We start from the raw sequence: 22,136 nt of genomic DNA, 5'->3' as shown, positions 1-22,136 counted from the left end.
AGTATTCTGTATGGAGCCTTATATGGGGGCCAGTATTCCATATGGAGCCTTATATGGGGGCCAGTATTCCGTATGGGGCCTTATATGGGGGCCAGTATTCCGTATGGAGCCTTATATGGGGGCCAGTATTCCGTATGGAGCCTTATATGGGGGCCAGTATTCCGTATGGAGCCTTATATGGGGGCCAATATTCCGTATGGCGCCTTATAAGGGGAACAGTATTCCGTATGAAGCATTATATGGGGGCCAGTATTCTGTGTGGAGCGATTCACCGGTTTCTGAGCTATTGTGGAATTTACAATAGATATCACTCATGTAGTGTAAGAAGTGAAATCTTTGCATTGTACTATATATATATATATATATATATATATATATATATATATATATATTTCTCCGCCGTATCTCTGCATCATGAATCGTGGTATGTGTTAAAGGGGCCCACTGAGACTCTTTCGCCCGGGGCCCAGAAAAACCTGGAGCCGGCCCTGCATATAAGCCTCCTTACACTGGCATGTCAGGCATGTCACTCTCCACATGGAGAGACATAACACCTTAGACCCCAGTCACAGGCCTCTCATACAAGCAAATCAGACCTTTGCACTTGCTTTGCACTAAGGATGGGTAACACCCAGAAACACGTGTCTACAAATAAAGATTCTAGATTGACTTTTATGTTAAGTCATGTGATAAGGTTTGTTAAAGTGTCGATATTGACTTTTAAGATTGCTACTTCCAAAAGGTGTCACTAGAGTTCAAGTCCTCTTCCTCTCTGAAGACACAATTTGCATAGGTCCTCCAGAGTGCGAGATTCTCTTTGCAACGGTTATCCACTAAATAGTGGATCCAATCTATTAATACAGAATTCCCTAACCTGGTACATGAAATTGTTTTTTCAAAACTGTACAATCCCTTGAAATTTTCCAGCCTTTAGATGTAATTCATAATCAGTGACACTGACATAGACATGGCAAGAAACTGAATGGCTAAATATATTAGAACGTAGAACATTTTATCGTACAATTAGGGACATTACTATAGTAAGTGCAGAGGTAACTATCAGACCTAGATCTAGTACATAAAGGGCTCGACAGCCCCCCATCACATAATGATAAGTAGTACTTTAAATGGCACACATTGGTTAAAAGGGCTCTTGTTGCAGATTCTGCTCACAAATCCTAAGTGTAGATTTCAATATCTCATATGAAGTTATCCCTTATAGCCTGCAGATGGCACTTTCCTCCTAACATATTATTTGTTGCCAGTAAACAGTGTTGAGTTTTCGGATACCATAATCAGTTGCAGTTTTATAGAGATGATATCACGTTTTTCATCCTTTATGCATAATTGAAGTTTGATTTCCATTCTATTTCATGCAAATATGGGCGACGAGAGCAGCGGAACAAATCCCACGCGGCCCGAGAGACAATTAATTTAAAAAACATGAAGTATTTAAATTAAAACAGATTTATTTTTATAGATATTTCAAAAGCAATGACGGAAAGTTTATTTGCTGTTACATAAAAGTATCTGTGCCCCAAAGGTAATTACCCATGATACTCATTGTAACTACAGAAAGTCACTACAGAATTCTCAGCCGGTTGTTTGACCTTGTACGCTCTGTGACATTTCATTATTAGGCAATGAGAGGAATGGAATTTTTTTTTAAAGATGTATCTTTTTATTTACAACATATGGAAGGTCCATCCTTGCATCCTACATACAACAGCAATTCAAAAAAGAAGTTTGGACGCTGTGTAAAAGGTAAAAAAAATCATGAATGCAATGCTCGGGAAATCTCTTAGAGCCATATTTTATTTATCAAAGAACATAAAACACAGATCAGGTGAATGTTAGACATTTTTCGATTTCATTTGAAAAAGTTAACTAATTTAGAAATTGAAGGTGGCAACACAGCTCAAAAAAAAGTTAGGAGAAAGCTGAAAAGTAAGTGGTACTAATGAAAAACAGCTTGAGGGCCAATTTTCAACTAATTCACAAGACTGTGTATAAAAAGAGCATGTTAGAGAGGCAGAGTCTCTCAGAAGCAAAGATGGTCAGAGGTTCACCCATCTGTGAACAACAGTGTCTAAGAATTGAAGAACAATTTCAGAAAAATGCTCCTCAAGGTTTTCTTTACATTTTCTACAGTGTCCTGACTTTTTTGGAATTGGAATGTAAAAATGGAGCTGCTTTGAAAAATTATTATAATTCTAAATCTCCTACCATTTTGTGTCGACTGCTCCTAGGCAGATCTGTGACTTCATAGTAACAGACTACAAACATACCTTGTGTAGTCTGATTCTTACATCATACTCGAACATTAAGGGCAGGTGTATATTCTCTCACCTAAGAGAATGGGATTGATTATGCAAATCAACCTCTGATCAGTGTTGGCATAGTGTGCTCCGATTCTCTTGGATGAGGAGAAGATGGAATAAAAAATTTCTCCATTTTCTCCATTCTGTCAGTCCATGGAAATCGGACTGGACTCAGATATCATCCGAATGATTTTCGATACTTTCCATGGACTCAATGACTTGCATGGTCGAGTGCAAACTGAATTTTGGATCAAACTCGGGCATGTTGCGATTTTTTGTCTCGCACAGTCTATGTCCATGGGAAAAATCGGGCATGTGCATGGCCTCATATAATAACATTGGTCCGAGTGTGATTTGAAGTTTTGTCAGATTGCACTCGGACTGAAAATAAATTTGTCTGCACCTGCTCTAATTGTGATCGCTTAGTGCAATTTCAAAACATTAATGTTTCCCATCCAGAAAGCAAAATGGGACAGATTACGACCTACACTAGCTCCTTCACGTAGCCCCTATTTGCTTCCTATAGTAGCCCCTCAAAGATATAATTATGATTAAAAATTCCAGGAAATTATTTCTAATTACAGTATATCGTTAATGTAATTTTATCCATTAGACATAAAAATGAGCACAATAATTCAAGTATTATTTTTTGTCAGCACTACACTAATTAAAAGGTTACTGCTTTTTAGACAATCATTATTCGATAGGAGTGTCCCCCAATGGTAAGCTGATTACTAAGAGTCCCATAACTGGCATCCTGGGCAATCATCTGTGAACTTTGGTGGCATCTGGGAATAAGTGTTTAATTTTCCCTACAGTGCCTCCACAGGTGAAATGAAGTATTACTCAGTTCTCATTAGCAATAATGGACCAAGTAAGGCCACGTTCACACGTTCAGTATATGGTCAGTATTTTACATCAGTATTTTTAAGTCAAGTGGGAGTGGGTTAAAAATGCAGAAATGGTGACGTGTTTATTTTATACTTTTCCTCTGATTCTTCCAATCCTGGTTTTGGCTTACAAATTCTGATGAAAAAAAACTGACCAAATACTGAAAGTGTGAACGTGGTTTAACAGACAGAACGGTTTTATCACATTCACTTACCTTTGTTGTAAACATTGGTTGGCACTTGGACATCACTCAGTGTGACGTTTACAGGTAAGTTATTAAAATGGTCATTAGGTAGAAGCAAAAACTCTTTTCCAAGCTCAACGTAATTCCCATCTTCATCCCGTTCATTTATGAGGACGGCGTTGAAGTATTCATACTGGGTAGAAAGAAAGAAAATAATATCCATGACTTCTGTGAAATCTCATCCATTTCAGTGTGTGATGACAATGGGCTTCATAGGAGACCTTGATTTTCTTTATAGACTACAATACTATTGTTCTGAGGGATTAAAACAAAAGTAAAAATAAACAAAATTTGAATAACCACCATTTTCCACCCATTAAAAATAAAGAAATAAAAAAATAAACATTTGGAATTTTTTACATTCCGTAAAAGTCCGAGCCCTCAAAACATACAATTAATTAACCCCTACATTAAAAGCTGTAACAATAAAAAAAAATTGAAATGCCAGAACTACATTTTGTTCGATCACTGCAAAATCCGTCAAAAAGTGCAATAAGAGTTATCACAATGTTGTATCTTCCCCAAAGTAGCATCAATAGAAATGTTGTCTCACCATGCAAAAAAACAGCTCCATCAGTATAACAATAAAAACGTTAAAAGGTGTCAGAAAATGACGACAAAAATTTATTTTTTTCCCAAATTACAGAATTTGTTGTTGTCTATTTAACCCGTTTACACCATGGACATTTTCCCTTTTTTCATTTCACTTTTTCCTCCCCTGTTTCAAAGAGCCATAACTTTTTTATTTTTCCATCAATATAGTCCTATCAGGGCTTATTTTTTGTGGGACAAGTTAAAATTTTGAATATAAACATTAGTTTTATCATGTGATGCACTGGAAAGGGAGAAAGAAATTTCAAGTGCGTTGAAATTGCAAAAAAAAAAGTGCAATTTCACAATTGTTTTATATTTATCATGTTCACTATATGGAAAAACTCACCTCACAATATGATTCTCCAGGTCAGTACAAGTACTCAGATACCAAACATATATAGTTTTCTTTTACTTATGTGATGAAAAAAAATCGGAATTTTGTAAAACAAATAATAAATTCAGTATTTTTTTGCCATTTTGTGAGTCCCAGTAACATTCACATTTTTCGGGATCTGGGGTTGGGTGAGGGCTTTTATTTTTGCGCCCTGAGCTGATGTTTTTACTGATACTATTTTAGGGTGGATGCAATGCTTTGATCGTATCTTATTGCATTTTATAGCAATGTTATGGCGGCCAAACAAACCTAATTCTGGCTTCTTGATTTTCTTTCCGTTACGCCGTTTACCGATCAGATTAATTTATTTTATATTTTAATAGATTGGACTTCTATGAATGCAGTGATACCAAATGTGTAATTTTTTTTTTATTATTTTCAATTGGGCAAAACAGGGGTGATTTGAACTTGTGTTTTTTTTTTTTTTTTTTGCATATTTGTAAAAACATTTTTTCCACTTTTTACTGAATTTAATAGTCCCCTTAGGGGACTTGAAGTTGAGATAATCCGATTGCTTGTGTTTATCATAGTAGTGTATCAGCACTCTTAGGTATAGCAAAAATAACATACATATGAATGCCACGGGCCGACGTTCACAATAGAATTGTAATGACAGGCACGGGGGTCTTCAGTAGACCCTCTGCTGTAATGACAACCCATCAGCACCCCATAATCACTTCATATGTGCGCTGATGGGAATGTGGAAAGACGTGTGCCCCTGCAGAGATTGACAGTGAGATTTAACAGGTTAGCAGCCATGGGCAGAGCTCCACTCCAGCTGCGGCTGTTAGAGGCACATGATGGCTGATTAAATCAGCCATCATCTGCCAGGAAAGATGAGGGCTCGGTGTGTGAGCCCGCATCAAAGGCAGGAACACGACATATGATGTAAGTTTACATCATATGTCGTGAAGGGGTAAAATTTAAAAAAAATTCTTACAAGTTTAGTATCGCAATAGTAGTACTAATCTTTAAAAATCATATTGCCAGGTCATTATCTCCATACAATGAACTTCATAAAAATCCCCCTAAAAAAACAAAATCCGAATTGCTTTTTTATGTCACTGCCCAGGAATTTTTTTCATGACTTTAGTAGACTGTATGATAAAATAAATAGTGTAATTCAAAACTGCAACTTATCATATGGGTATGTCGATGGAAAAATGAAAAAAAATATGTGCCTTGGAAGAAAGTAAATAACTCCAAAAGAAGGGAAGCAGTTAAGCCCAAGTAGTAAAACATTGACAAGTCTTTATTGAGAAATTGTCACAGGTGTTTCAGGTGTGACAGACAGTCGCTCTGGATCCGGCTGTAGAAGGTCAGCACTTGGCATTGCAGACGCCTTCTTGATCCTTTCATCTCTGTAGTGCAGTGATATCCTTCTATCTTTAGTACCCAGCAGAGACTTCCACCTTCTGTTGCTGATTGACACACCCTTGCTTGGTAGTTAAAAACTTTCAGTTTCTCCAGAGAGGCGCCGGTGATAGTTCTATGTGCCTCTATGCAGGTTTGGAGTACTAGCAGTTGGCTAGTCTCGTCTTTTGTGTCCTTGGAGGACAGTTGGTATTATCTCTCTTGTGTCTGCTCAAGCTAAGTGTATCCCCTTTGTTTGTTTACCTTGTTGTCTTTAGTTACAGTAGGGCCTGACTAGTGCTCACCCTGTTCAGGGCTTAGGTTTCTGCTTGGCAATAGGTGCAGAATCTATATAGGGATGGTAGGGTAGACTAGGTGATATTAGATCTGCCTAGGGGTCTCCACTCCTCCATTCCCTAGTTGTTGGGCTCCCTTCCCCCTCTTCCCATCGGTGTACACTTCCCTCACCTTGCGTGACAGAAATAGATATAAACAGTAAGGAGAAAAAATATATTGAAAGATGGCGATATGGGCATATTTCCTCTTGGAAGAAAGGAAGGAAAAAACAAAAGCACTAGAACAGAAAATTGTCCTGTCATGAAGTGGTTAAAGCATTAGCCAACTCTTGCTAATTACTGAATGTTGGTGTTATATTTTTTTTGCATACAGAAATACTGCCATGTTTTCGTTCAGTTCTGTCTTTACAGTAGCATATTGTAGATATTGGTATATTTATGGTTAATGTCTTTACCACAATAAGACAGAATATTTATTGCGCTTTGGTTGTATCTTCCACATCTAGAAAATGACTTCTCACAGAGGGCATGCTGTCCTCATGGATTGTGCACTCATTTTGTACACTATTTCCTGGTAAGAGATAAGCTGAGATACTTTTGACAAATATATTGATTCTTTTTGACCTACTGCAAAAAAAAAACAGATGCCATGAGAATGTGAAGTTCTGCCTGCCCTTCCTTATCTTACGTGATAGTTGGAGACTTAAGGGGAAACTGGTCTAATTAACGAAGATAAAACTAATGAGAATGACCATTTGTTCGTCAAATCTTCCGATGCATTTAATCCCATACTCTAATTTTAACCCAAATACAAAAGCAAGACTTAGCGATACTAAACAGGAAAGGATTATTTAACTTAAAGCACAAGTTACATTATATGAAGAAGTCAAGGATAAGGCTTCCAGATATGTATGGTAAAGTTCCTGGACTGTGGAAATAAGTTCTTGTGAAATCTAGAAATACTTAAAGAGTAACTAAACTTTTTTTTTTTTAATTATATTTTTCCAGCATGGAAAGTTTGCAAAGAACTTTATTAGCTAATTTGTCTTCATTCATGAAAAAAAAATGCATGAAACTGGCTACCAAATTCCAGCTTTTCCCCAGTCTATTCACCTGCCCTCAGTTGCACTGATATCAGATCGTGCTCATGTGGAGTACAGATGATGGCAGTGATGGGTCAGCACCTGCCTCCTCCTCCAAGACTTCTGCTTATAAGAAAAATCTCCTGCAGCAGTTAGTGACACAGAGGGGCTGAGCTGACCCATCACTGCCATCATCTGTACTCCTAATGAGTAGTGATGGGTGAGCGCTAAAATGCTCGGGTGCTTGTTGCTCGGGTCGAGCACATTGGAATACTCAGGTGCTCGACACGAGCAACGAGCCCAATATAAGATTATGGGAAACTCAAGCATTTTTCAGGCGACTCCCCCCGGCGGTGGTTTACAGGGCCTAAAAATTGCCCAAATCGATGGGAACAGTGCTCAAATGTCATGGGAACAGCATGGGGAAGACCCCTGGAAGCATTTCTGACTCTCAGGTCACCGCTGTCAACAATGTTGTCAGAGGTATTACGCCACTTTTACGGACTCACAATAAAACATACAAAAACGAAACCAAAATGGATTTTCCAGGGAAATATGTTAAGGAACATCCTTTCCAGGGTAATGGTCTCCTGAAAACAATGTTCCCATTATTAGGAAGTGGGTCTCACATTGTGTTTGCCTATGCAGTGAATGCAAGGGTTGCCAAAAATTGGAAGAGACGTGGAGGTCAGGGGGCCTCCTGAAAACAATGTTCCCATTATTAGGAAGAGGGTCTCCAATTGTGTTTGCCTATGCAGTGAATGCAAGGGTTGCCAAAATTTGTGAGGCACTCCAATGCCCCTTGGAAGAGACGTGGAGGAGGGCCACATAAAAAAATGTTCCCATTAGAAAGGAGCGGGTCTCCTATACTTGTAATGCCCATGCACTAAGTGTATGGGCTGACAAACATTTACCCCTGGGGGGTATACATGAACATACTGTATACATTTTTTTTTATCATAAACACCCTTTAAAAAATTATGTGGGTGTTGCATCCCGGACCACGGTCACCCTGGTGATGTGGTGGTGGAGGATGAGGATGAGGAGAAGGAGGAGGGCAAGAGCAAATAGCCAAAATCAGGAAGCGTATATATATATATATATATATATATATATATATATTTGGCACCCCAGGGGTCCGGTTGCCACAGTGGCATTGCCTCCCAGCCGCAGAAACCGGAGGGCAGAAGACTGCAGGTCATGGGAAAGGCAGCATAACATAAACTCAGCCATGCGTGCCAGACTGCTAACAGGCAAGACTTCCATGTCCTCACCAAGAGGATGACTGACCATGCTCTCCTCCTCCTCCTCTTTGTCCTCAGGCCATCCACGCTGAACAGACGGTATGACAGTTGTGCAGGTAGTACTGTCTATAGCGCATGAAACTAGCCCTTGTTCTTCCTCCTCCTCCTCATTCTCATTGTCACCCAATCCACGTTGGGATGAGATGAGGCTGGGCTGTGTGTAATCACCCTGTATGGTTCCTTGCTCCATCTCATCCTGCAATACATCCTCTTTGATTGTGAGCAGAGAGCGTTTCAGAAGACAGAGAAGCGGGATGGTGACGCTAATTATGGTGTTATTGCCGCTCACCATCTTGGTGGAGTACTCAAAGTTTTGAAGGATGGTATATATGTCTGACACCCATTTCCACTTCTGAGGTTTTATGTGTGGAGTCTGAACTGAATACTGATGGCCTTATTGATACTGGTCCTCAACAACAGCCCTCTTCTGCTCACAAATCCTTCCCAACATCTGCAGTGTAAAGTTCCAACGCGTGGGGACATCACACACCAGTCTGTGAGCCAGAAGCTGCAAACGCTGCTGAAACACGGCAAGGGCAGCGGAAGCTGTAGGTGACTTTCTAAAATGAGCACACAGATGGTGTACTTTAACAAGCAGATCAGGCAGCTGCGGGTAGGATTTGAGAAACCGCTGAACCACGAGGTTAAGCACATGGGCCAGGCATGGTACGTGTGTGAGCTCACCTTGCCTCAGAGCCGCCACTAGGTTCCGGCCATTGTCACACATGACCATGCCTGGCTGTAGGTTCACCGGTGTGAGCCACAGATCTTCCTGCTCTTTAAGAGCTGTCCACAACTCTTCAGCATTGTGCGGTTTGTCACCTAAGCATATTAGCTTCAGCACAGCCTGTTGCCGCTTGGCCGAGGCAGTGCAGCAGTGCTTCCAGCTTGTGACTGATGTGGTCATTTCGGAGATGGAGGCTGAAGAGGAGGAGGCTGAGGAGAATGAGGAGCAGGAGCTGTAGACTGTGGGGGCAACCCTGATTGACCTAGGATCCGCAATCCTTGGCGTCGGGAGGACGTGTTCCATCCCAAGATCCGACTGGGTCCCGGCTTCCACTATGTTAACCCAGTGTGTCGTGAGCGAGTTGTACCGCCCCTGCTCACAAGCACTTGTCCATGTGTCCGTGGTTAGGTGGACTTTCCCAAAAACTGAGTTTTTGAGGGCACAGCTAATGTTTGGGACACGTGCTTGTGTAATGCGGTGACGGCACACCGGGAGAAATAGTGGCTGCTGGGGACCGAGTACCGAGGGATGGCCGCCGCCATCAGGTTGTGGAATGCTTCCATCTTCACCAGTCTAACAGGCAACATGTTGAGCGCAAGCAGTCACGAAATGTGGGAATTTAGTAATGTGGCCTGTGGGACGTTGGCAGCTTATTTGCGCTTGAGTTCCAAGGACTGGGGTATGGACAACTGAACACTGTGCTGGGACAAGGACGTGGACGTGCTTCCTGATGCGGCTACTTGAGAGTGTGCAATGACAGATGCAGGGCAGGAGGCATCTTCACATGCACCATGGACAGGGGATTGACTTGCATGCACAACATCGGAAAAAGCAGTGGTGCCACCCGCAGACACTGTTCCTGGACCCTGTGGTTCAGCCCACAAAGTCCGGTGCTTTGCTGCCATGTGCCTGATCATGCTGGTGGTGGTCAGGCTGCTAGTTTTGCTACCCCTGCTGATGCTGGCCTGGCAGGTGGTGCAAATGGCCTTTTTGGGGTTATCGGTAGAGTCTTTAAAAAACAACCAGACTCGGGAAGACCTAACAGTTGTACTGACAACTTCCTTCGTGTTGGTGTTACCGGGAATGGTTGCCTGCTTTCTGTCTGCGGCCGCCACACTGCCTGTTGAGGTGCTCTGCCTCCCTTCCACTGTGTGCTGCTGTCCTCTCTCTACATGTCCTCCTGCCAGGTTGGGTCAGTTACTATATCATCCACCACCTCGTCTTCCACTTCCGAACCCTGGTCCTCCTACTGTCTTTCTGGCAATTGTGTCTCATCATCGTGCACCTCTTGTGACACTTTCCCACTGTCGCCTTTGTGTGACCGTAGCTGCTCAAATATTTGGGCATCGCTACATGCGATCTCACCTTGCCCCGCTTTAAGTGGACCAGGCGAGAGGCCCAAATCTATAAATGGAAAAGTGAACAGCTCTTCAGAGTGTCCAAGTGTGGGATCAGTTGTCTCTGGGCACTTGGCATGGTGGGAGGAAGGAGGATCAGGGTGAGGAATATGCAGTCTAGAATCACGGCTACTGAGACTTGACCGTGAGGAAGACAGGATGGTGGTGGTGGCTAAGTGACTGGAAGCATTATCCGCTATCCAACCAACAACCTTTTGACACTGCTCTGTGTTCAATAGTGGTGTGCTGCAGTCCCCTAAGAATTGGGACAGGAAGGTCGGGCAAGAAGATGTGGGTGTTTGTTGTGGCACAATTTCAGCTTACCCACAGCCTCGGCCTCTGCATGCACCATCACCATCACGTCCAGTTCTCCGTCCCTTGCCAAGCGCCTTGCCCAATTTAAATGGAGGACAAAATCTTCCACGCTCACTACAAATGGCTGAATTTGGAGCGAAGTCATATGTGATATGTGTGACGGAGAAACCACAGTTTTAAATACCTGGCCTGTAGGTAACTTTTTTGAACAGCAAACTGGTGTCAAAAACTTTGCTGACACACTGAAACAAATTTTTAATAGAGGCCAGAAATGGCAGTATTTTCTGAAAACGTATATGTGATCCGTTTGACGTAAAAACCACAGTTTTAAATACCTGGCTTGTTGGTAACTATTTTGAACAGCAAACTGGTGTCAAAAACTTCGCTGACACACTGAAACAAATTTTTAATGGAGGCCAGAAATGGCAATATTTTCTGAAAACGTATATGTAATCCATTTTACGGACAAACCACAGTTTTAAATAGCTGGATTTTTAGCACTGTAATCTGTAAAAGTGCAAAGGACAACAACTTAGCAAAGAAGGAGTACATGTACTGATATTTCTCAATGTTTGATGGGCTGTTTTTGTACACTGACAACTTTGAGTCTTTTTTTGGTTCTGCTTTCCAATGACTGATTGAAGTGAGCCCTGAATGGAGTAACTAAGCTCTTTTATTACATCCTAATACTAAAAGAAAGAAACAACCTCATTATAAGGCAAGAAGAGGACAATAGAACGGCTTATGTTTAATGGTATTTTAGCCAGCTCTTAGTGACCATACCAAATTTGTTAAAGTTGTCACTTTATGTAGCAATAACTCTAAAATGTTTCAACATATCCCAGTGATTTTGAGATTGTTTTTTTCATGACACATTGTACTTTATGTTGGTGGTAAATGTAGGTCGATATACGTATTTTGCGTTTATTTATAAAGATATCATATATTTGACCAAAAATTAGCAATTTTCAAACTTTGAACGTTTATACCTTTAATCCAGATAGTCACCCGACATAAAAAAAATCATACCTCATGTCTGCTTTACATCAGCACCATTTGTAAAATGTTATTTTATTTTGATGTTGTGTTAGAAAATCTGAAAATTTTTGCAGCAATTTTTCATTTTTTTTTTCAAGGAAATTTGCAAACCTTTCCGGTTTTGACTTGATTTTGGGGGACTTATATATTGGAAAATCTCCAAAGTGATATCATTTTAAAAATAGCACCTCGCAACATATTTAAAACTGCTGTCAGGTAGCTTTTTAACCCTTCAGATGCTTTTCAAGGAATTAATGCAAAGTAGCATCGCAGGAATGAAAAATTTTATTTTTACCACTAATATGTTGCTAACTTCTGAACAGGTCACTATAGCTGGAAGTCCTTAAGATCATTACTTGGCCATGAAGTGCCATTGCAACCATCAGAACCATAAAATCACAATCTCAGGGTGCCAATTGGCATAAAGAGGGAGCACCCATGGTCTGTTAACCTTCTAGCTGCAATTGTCACTATTTACAGTAGTATATAAGGGGTTAAAGAACCATGGTTGGTGCCAACACTGATAGTGCTGCATCTTCACTCTTTTGGAGAATGCTATTCTCAGGTCAAGAAAAAGGTGTATTGGTGGTCACTAAGGTGTTAGTTTTCCTGACTGGCTACAATCTGTTCAGTTTACATCCATTCAGAAGTCGAGAAAAGTAAAAATAGACAAATGATACTGTTTATGAAATTTTTACTTTGAAAGTTGGGGTCTAATGGGTAATGTTTCTCCTTGTGGAGAGTGACAAGCCAAGCCTGGCATATCAGAGTGAGGAGACTTATTAGCCATGCATGCTCCTCTGGGAAATTAAATATGCAAATTGTCTCTTCAGAGAGGAAGAGGACTAGAACTCTAGTGCCACTTACTGGAAGCAGCGATCCTAAAAGTCAATATCGAAATATCGAATATCCTCATTCTGACATGCCAGGCTTGGCTTGTCACTCTCCACAAGGAGAAACATTACCCCTTACTCTCCAGTCCAAAGCCTCTTGCCTAGCTAAATCAGATTTCATACTTTGCACTGATGAGGGGCAACACCCTGAAACATCATGTTTGCAAATTGAGATTCTGGTTTGGCTTTTATCCTGTAACTTTCATAATTGTATTTCAAGTTAAAGTAAAGTTAAATGTGTTACCCATTATTCTGTATAACTAAGTACAGAAGACAGGCACATGAAATGCCCACAATTTAGCTTAAAAAGTTACATGTGCAGATTGACTGTAATGGCCGGTTGTATTGTAACATATATTTTTTGCTTTGAAGTTATTGTAGACGTTGAATTGGAATAAGAGAAATGTGTTCTTTTGTTCATCAAGTTCTTTTGTTCTTGTGGCATAGACATTCATGAATGTAGCACAAAGCTCTTCACAACCAAAGTCATGTTCAAGTTTTGCTGAAATCAAATGATTTTGTTTTCAGCCGAACAAAGAAATCCCCGACATGAATGTTAACAATTTAAGAAAATTATAACAATTCACTTTCATTGAAAAAATTTTTTTTTTGAAGAAAATAAATCATAGATGAGGGGTTTTGTCTGCGAGAAAGAGTCTAGCGCGCGTCCTCTCCAATTCAGAACTCTTTCAATTTGACTTTTGAGAACTTTTCAACCAACTTTGATTTTTTTCTAGATTTAGACAATGTTAATAATACAAACTACAATTACAATTAAAATATGGCAAATAAAATGTCTTGCCATAGGAACTAAAACAAGTGGACAATTCTAGACAGGTTATAAGAATTCTAATGATTCCTTTGAGATATAGAAATTGTTCAGTAATCCTAAAAAAATACAGATAAATTCTTTCTTAAATGGGATGCCTAATTTTAAGGACAATTTTTTTTTTACTTAAGTGCATGTAATTGGGGCTAAAAATATTTTTTTCAATTGGGCTTCATTAAAAATGTTGCACCATTTGCTTTCTATAGCCTCTGTGTTGCACTGTCTATTGCTGGCTGCAGAATTCGTTAACTGAGATTCCATCTGTCAGCTCGCTATGATGGTCTGAGAGTTTGTAACTCTTTTATGTATGTTTTCCTGAGCTCCTCTCAGCTGATTCATGACCACAGACCACATCAAAGTTGAATTTGTGGGGAAACAAAGAGCCTGGAACAGCAAAATGGCGCAAAAGTTTTCATGAAACCAAATTGCAAAAAATATATTTTAGTCCCAAATGCATGCATTTACCACTCTATTTATTTGTTATTTACATCTCCACCGGATATATATCGGTAATGTATTTCTCCTGTGTGTACTAAAATACTTACCGATTGTCTTCTGCTGTTCCCCAGCGCCGCTCCAGTCTTCTTCTGCGCCATGTCACCGGAGTTGTGACTAACTGGATGACTCCAGTGTTTGCTGGGGGGACCAGAAGTCACTTCACAAAGTAATTCTATGAAACTCAGAATGAGGATCACATAGACTTACATTAAGGCCAGGGTCACATGAGTGTATAAAAAATTCGGTCCGATTTGCATCCAGAAAAATGGGATGATTTTTACTCACTTGTCATCTATGTGCTGTCCATATGCAATCCATTTTTTTTACTGAGCAGTTATTAATCATTTACAGGACCATTTACAGTTTCCTATGTTACAGAATTGCAATGTATCTGCAAAAATCAGATGCCATACATATGGTCTGTATGGCATCTGATTTTTCTCTCGCACCCAGCTAAGAAAAAATAGGCAGATCTGCCCTGCCTCATTAAATAGCATTGGTAAGAGCGCAATATTTTTTTTTATCGGATTGCACTCGTCCGAGTTGTGTGAGCGAGCCCTAAGAGAGATAGTGAATGTTAGCTGTGGTGGAGAGGGACCGGAGAGGGAGAGAGGGACCGAAGCAGCACTGGAAACTGTAGAAGATGTCCACCAGTAAGTTACTTATACTCTACTGGTGGTTAAATTTTAAAAAAACAAAGTGGTACTTTAGATTGAAAAAAAATTGTCTCCAAAAGTGGCTCTTTAACTTTCCTCTTGGTTCAAAATATGCTGAAATGACCGGTGTAAGATAACCAGCTTTGAACGCTGTCGGGCATGGTTTATACAATAAGTCTCTGGTGGGCATGTTGAATTAATAAGAAAATTGGAGTCTTGAAATTTTTTTTTGAAGAAGTAAAGGTGGGACAAATCTGTATATACCAGTTTGACCTATTGTGTCTCACCCTCGCTCTAATTAAAGTGTTACCACCATGTGAGTAATAGGTTTGGATTAGAGTTGAGCCAAAAGATTTACGCTGGTCTTTTCTTGCATCCAATTTGGTCCTCCATGGCGGGCCGGAAAAGCCAGCAGAAGAAGTGAAGACTGCCCTGGTCTAGCTGCCTTGAAGGACCGGACTAGACACTGAACTAAGTCAGTGCAAATTTTTATGCTCAACTCTAGTTTTATAAGGATTGCTTTTACTCTTGGGCTGGGAACTTAAGTGAACACAATGTCTTTTAGACTCTGACAAACATGCTACGTTTTTCAAGTAGGAAATTCTGGCGTTATTTTTTCTTGAAGTGTCTTTTGTGTCATTTTTTTCTGTTGTTTCCTGAGCGTTTTTCTGACCACTTTGGCTACCGATGGTTTTTTGGAGGGTTTTCTCATGGTTTTTGTGACGTCTTTTTTTACTGTCATTTTCCAGTCATTTTTTTTCACTCAATTGAATAATAATAAAACTTTTTTTTAAGCATTTTCCAGGCATCTTTTTAGTTTTCCCATTAACTTGTATTGTAAAGTACAGATTGTCTTCTGATTGTAAAGTGTCAGAAGAATGGTCAAGTAACCACTCAGTGTTTTTAGAAACCTGAAGTGACTAAAAGATGATGAAAATTCTTGTATTGTTCAAAATTTATTGCAATTGTATGTGTTATGTATATCCCTTTCACATGTAAAGTGCCATAATAATAAATAATAATAATAATATATGAACAGCAAGTCGTTTTTACATAGAACTTCTTACGTTCATTCTTTTGAGCGTTTCCTGATAGGTCTCTCAGGCAGTATCAGTGGCAGAATCCATCTAAAAAAGACATTGTGCCCGATTCATCATTTACGTTTTTATAAGTCTCTTTTCTTTTATAACTTGTTATTTTCACTGACATTTTTTGTGACAAATTCATCAAGAAGCTGCAAAGCCAAAAATTGTCTTTTTTAGATCCCTATTTTTGCAACTTTTTCAAATTTGCACGTATTGCAGAAGGTCTTAATGTCTTAAATAATACAATGTTTCCCTTGGTTGAACAAACAATGGCCCACCATATAAAGCCAAACGGACCACGATATCTAGACAAGAATGTCGAGTACCGGGCCGATAATTGCCTACTCACATATTTAATGTTTTGAAAAAGGAGAACAAATGAGTAATATGGCATAAAAGGCATGATTTTATTAGGTAGAAATTACATAATAACAAGTATGAAACATCACAAATATAGGGATATAAAGTGCAAGGTGCCAAATGCTAGGGGATCACTGAGACGGCGCGACAGCCACAATCAATCAACACATAAATATGTGACAGAGGGCGAATACATGTAAATAGAGAGGGGGTAGATATGGGATATTAGGGATAAAATTATCCGTACAAAAATACCAAAACACTCACAATATATACAGTTATATGAAAAAGTTTGGGCACCCCTATTAATCTTAAGCTTAATGTTTTATAAAAATTGGTGTTTTTGCAACAGCTATTTCAGTTTGATATATGTAATAACTGTTGGACACAGTAATGTTTCTGCCTTGAAATGAGGTTTATTGTACTAACAGAAAATGTGCAATCTGCATTCAAACAAAATTTGACAGGTGCATAAGTATGGGCACCTCACCAGAAAAGTGACATTAATATTTAGTAGATCCTCCTTTTGCAAAAATAACAGCCTCTAGTCGCTTCCTGTAGCTTTTAATGATTTCCTGGATCCTGGATGAAGGTATTTTTGACCACTCCTCTTTACAAAACAATTCCAGTTCAGTTAAGTTTGATGGTCGCCGAGCATGGACAGCCCTCTTCAAATGATCCCACAGATGTTCAATGATATTCAGGTCTGGGGACTGGGATGGCCATTCCAGAACATTGTAATTGTTCCTCTGCATGAATGCCTGAGTAGATTTGGAGCGGTGTTTTGGATCATTGTCTTGCTGAAAGATCCATCCCCTGCGTAACTTCAACTTTATCACTGATTCTTGAACATTATTGTCAAGAATCTGCTGATACTGAGTGGAATCCATGCGTCCCTCAACTTTAACAAGATTCCCAGTGCCGGCATTGGCCACACAGCCCCAAAGCATGATGGAACTTCCACCAAATTTTACTGTGGGTAGCAAGTGTTTTTCTTGGAATGCTGTGTTTTTTTGCCCCCATGCATAACGCCTTTTTGTATGACCAAACAACTCAATCTTGGTTTCATCAGTCCACAGGACCTTCTTCCAAAAAGAAATTGGCTTCCCCAAATGTGCTTTTGCATACAGTACAGACCAAGTGTACATACAGTACAGCTGTGTATCCACCTGACTTCTGCACAACACAACTGATGGTCCCAACCCCATTTATAAAGAAAGAAATCCCACTTATTAAACCTGAAAGGGCACACCTGTGAAGTGAAAACCATTTCCGGTGACTACCTCTTGAAGCTCATCAAGAGAATGCCAAGAGTGTGCAAAGCAGTCATCAAAGCAAAAGGTGGCTACTTTGAAGAACCAAGAATATAAGACATATTTTCAGTTGTTTCACACTTTTTTGTTAAGTATATAATTCCACATGTGTTAATTCAGAGTTCTGATGCCTTCAGTGTGAATGTACAATTTTCATAGTCATGAAAATACAGAAAAATCTTTAAATGAGAAGGTGTGTCCAAACTTTTGGTCTGTACTGTACCTCAGCCGACTCTGTTTGTGGCGTGCTTGCAGAAACGGCTTCTTTCGCATCACTCTCTCATACAGCTTCTCCTTCTGCAAAGTGCATTGTATAGTTGACCGATGCACAGTGACACCATCTGCAGCAAGTTGATGCTGCAGCTCTCTGGAGGTGGTCTGAAGATTGTCCTTGATTGATCTCACCATTCTTCTTCTCTGCCTTTCTGATGTTTTTCTTGGCCTGTCACTTCTGGCCTTAACAAGAACTGTCCCTGTGTTCTTCCATTTCCTTACTATGTTCCTCATATTGGAAACTACAGGTTAAATCTCTGAGACAGCTTTTTGCATCCTTCCCCTGAACAACTATGTTGAATAATCTTTGTTTTCAGATCATTTGACAGTTGTTTTGAGGAGCCCATGATGCCACTCATCAGAGGAGATTCAAACAGGATAACAACTTGCAAGTGGCCACTTTAAGTAGCTTTTCTCATGATTGCATACACCTGGCTATGAAGTTCAAAGCTCAATGAGGTTACAAAACCAAAAAAAGTGCTTTAGTAAGTCAGTAAAAAGTAGGTAGGAGTATTTAAAACAAGAAAATGATAAGGGTGCCCTTACTTATGCACCTGTCAAATTTTTTTTGAATGCAGATTGCACATTTTCTGTTAGTACAATAAACCTCATTTCAAGGCAGAAACATTACTGTGTCCAACAGTTATTACATATATCAAACTGAAATAGCTGTTGCAAAAACAACAATTTTTATAAAACATTAAGCTTAAGATTAATAGGGGTGCCCAAACTTTTTCATATAACTGTATAATGTGTGAAAACTCAAGTAGTTACACATACTTAGAGAGTGTGGAATTTAAGGTATCATGTGGCATACGGTCACAATGCCAAGTTGCAGCAAATAAGGATAAACCCGAGTAGTGCCCAAACCACTCCCCTGTATCATCAAAAGATGTAACTCATCCACAACAATAACTAAAGAGGAGCCCACCGATCCCTGGAACCCCTCAGCAGAGGTAGAGATGATGTAGTTGATGAACTCCTGTGACATCTCTCACAGCAGCTCAGTGCTATGCACTGACACCGGAGTGATTACACTCCTGTGTCAGTGTGTAGCCTGATGTCTTGAAGAGCAGTCACATCTGCTGATGTGACTGATCTACAAGTGAGATCGTTGTGAGACACTCTGGATTATTTCATCACGTCGGACAGGTGAGGGATATGGTTGTTTGTTTTTTTTTGTTTTGTTTTTACAGGTGACAATGGCTTCAAATGGATTGGGAATTAGGTGAGTATAAGGTTGCTTTTTATTTTCTGTTTTTTTTACAGGGGACAATAGCTTCACTGATTAGGCATTAGATGAGTATAACTGTGTTTTTTATTTTTAAATAAATGTGTAAAAAATGGTGTGAATTTTTATTTCAAATAAAGGATTTTTTTAATGCTGTGTCTTTATTTAAAAACTTTTACTATAGGGTTAATAAAGGGGGCGCCTTATAGACGCCTCTCCATGTTGGCGTAATGGCCTCTTCATATGCTTTTAATATCAGCCTGCAGCGGTAACACCCAAACAGTAACACGGATTTCCTGGGGAAATTCGTGTTCAGGGTCTGTGCCTGAACAGTAGATGTTCAGTCTGGACCCCAAACTTTACTGTTTGGGTTCGCCCATCTCTAGTTACGGGTCTCTGAAAATGGAGACAAATTTTTTTTCACCACTTAAATAAAAAAAACTATACATGTTTGATAACTGTGTACTCGTACTGACCTGGGGAATCATATTGTCAGGTCAGTTTTAGTGTATACTCAACATGGTAAATAAAAAAAACAAAAAACTATTGTGAAATTATACTTTTTTTTCAATTTCAATGAACTTTTTTCTGGAAAAGCCACGTTGACGTAAAACTCATAAAACTAACTAAACTACGAAATACAACTTGAAAAATAAGGCACAAATTGTTTGATAAATTTGTCGCAAATCTAAAAGTCACTAATTGAGAGGAATTTACTAAAAATCTTTCGGCAATTGTTCACATCCGCGGAGGAGGCTTTCTTTGGTAGAAGCCTTATGCTGCTTGTAACAGTTCAAGCAATAATAGAAAAGGGGAAAGACTTCTGGTTCTTTGCCAAATTTCTATGATAATGCTTGTTTCAGATGTTTGCTTTCCTTTTTTCTTTTCTTTTTTTTAATTTCTTGATTTAGCCTTCCAGTAATTAAATAAACCCCCGGAATTCTTCTATCAGAAATGTTAGTGACTAATACTATCAGCAGGAGGCGGAAGATTTAGTAACACAATTACTTACAGTTACAGCTGGATGGGTGTCAAGACTTTTTTCACTTTTGCTCATCATATTAGATTTGACATTTTTACGGCTGTATTTTTCTCTTTTAGTACATGGTAAAAATGTTAGACTTCAATAAAAATGTGCTGCCCGGGATGGACTACAAGATAAATTACAGCGGCTTGGTAGGAATCAAACTTAATTGTAACAGCAAAGCAAAAAGGAGTGTTGTAAATAATAGGAAGTGAGGGTTGCAAAGAAAAATGTTTCCTCTGTGATTTTCGACAGACTCACTGTGCATCACAATTTTGGGTGATTTATCTGAGCTCAATGTGAGATTTTAGTCTGTTTAATGGTAAAGCAATTTTACAACACAGCTGTCCACCCAGCTTCAAGGTAGGGTCAATTTTCCATTCACAAAGGCGGAGGAGAAATTGGAAGTACTACAGCATATCCAAGGACTGTCGGCCTTGCCCATATAGTTAGTTAGAAATAAAACAGAACAATTGTGCCTAATATAGAAAAAAAGCACTATTCATTATAAGGTTACATTCAAACATCCTCATCAGTTTCTACCTCCTGTTTTTCATCCGTGTTGCACCTTCTTTTTTTTTGCATCTATTTTTAAAGCTAAAAGTGAATTGTCTGGACTTTTATTTATCCAGTGACGCTAAAAAATAAATCAATTAAAAAAACAGATGTTACACTGAATTTCCCAGTCTATGGTGGTTCAGTGATTAGGGGACAGCACTGTGGCTCAGTGGTTAGTATTGTTGCTTTACAGCCAGGGCCGGACTGGCCATCTGGCAGTTCTGGAAAATGCCAGATGGGCCAGTCTGGCCGTTGGTCGCCCTGTCTGCTGTGCTGTTAATAGTATCGGAATCCTTAGGGCGCCGATACTATTAACAGTTGTGACTGAGCATAGGGCCTCAGGCTCCGCTACTTACTCAGTTGGGCTGCGGGCATTCCTTCTGCCAGCGGCCTGTCAGAGGCTGGCGCACACAGGTGACGTTGGCGGTGCAATGACATCACTGCATTGCACTGCCAGCATCCACTGAGAGATGGGACAGAAGAGGAGACAGATGCTGTGGAGGACGAGGAGCATGGATTAGGTGAGTTTAAGGATTTTTTTTAATTTTTGAGGGTCTGAGGGGGACCATCATACTATATGGGAGCTGTTTGGTGGACCACCATACTATATGGGGGCTGTGGAGTGGACCATCATAGCATATAGGGGGGTAACATTACCCCTTTTACAAGCCATGCCCCTTCAACAGCCCGTTACTAGTGATGAGCGAGCATGCTCACTACTGCTCGGTGCTCGCCCGAGCATCTCACTGCTCGCCAAATATTTCCGGGGTTGCTTGGCGAGAGCTCGGGTCCCCTTCCTGCATGTTTGGTGCTCTTTAAAGAGCCAATGAACATGCAGGGATTGCCTGCCACTCACTGTAATGCAGCAGCCATGTTGGTTGTGGCATTAAGTGATTGGTTGGCCGCACAGCGTCCTTAGGTCTATATCAGACCTGGCGCCGCCGTGCTCATCTTGTTTATTAGGTAGTGTAGGTAGAACAGAAGTATATTACACATATCCATCTCAACATACAATCCTTCTGAGGACTAATCTATCTACAGAGATATCAGGCAGACAGTGTAAATAGGCAGGCAGGCAGTGTATATAGCAGACTTCAGTGCACATAGCACAAGAGGCTCCATTCCAGTTCTCTCTGCTTCTGCGGTTGCAGTTAGACATTTCTAGACATAGGCCCAGGTCTCAGGAGCCAGGAATAATTTTTTGGGGATCTTAATCCTCATTATTTGCTTAAAAAGAAATCCAGAGAACACCATTTTTCTGCACCATTTGCTTGATGGGACTGCAGAATACAGCCATGTCCTTTCCATATTACAGTGTTAAAAATCCAGCTATTTAAAACTGTGGTTTGTCCGTCACATGGATCACATACAATTGCACTGAAAATATTGCCATTACTGGCCTCCATTGAATTTTTTTTTCAGTGTGTCAGTGAAGCTATTGACACCAGTTTGCTGTTAAA

The 22,136-nt window shown here is 39.9% G+C and overlaps 1 protein-coding gene across 3 annotated transcripts in view; it reads right to left on the bottom strand.

The window, feature by feature from the left end:
* CACNA2D3 (calcium voltage-gated channel auxiliary subunit alpha2delta 3) overlaps positions 1 to 22,136 on the bottom strand; it is a 1,591,404-nt gene that overhangs the window by 877,622 nt on the left and 691,646 nt on the right. For all 3 annotated transcript variants that reach the window (XM_073644583.1, XM_073644584.1, XM_073644585.1), the window contains one exon: positions 3,427 to 3,589. In XM_073644583.1, the coding sequence (XP_073500684.1) occupies positions 3,427 to 3,589 (163 nt within the window). The remainder of the gene's footprint in view (positions 1 to 3,426; positions 3,590 to 22,136) is intronic.

This window comes from Phyllobates terribilis, unplaced genomic scaffold (genome assembly GCF_046119375.1).
Source record: "Phyllobates terribilis strain yellow unplaced genomic scaffold, ASM4611937v1 Scaffold_8__6_contigs__length_399053987, whole genome shotgun sequence".
Taxonomy (NCBI): Eukaryota; Metazoa; Chordata; class Amphibia; order Anura; family Dendrobatidae; genus Phyllobates; species Phyllobates terribilis.
The sequence above is the reverse complement of the archived record's forward strand: the minus strand, read 5'-3'. Positions and strand labels throughout refer to the sequence as shown.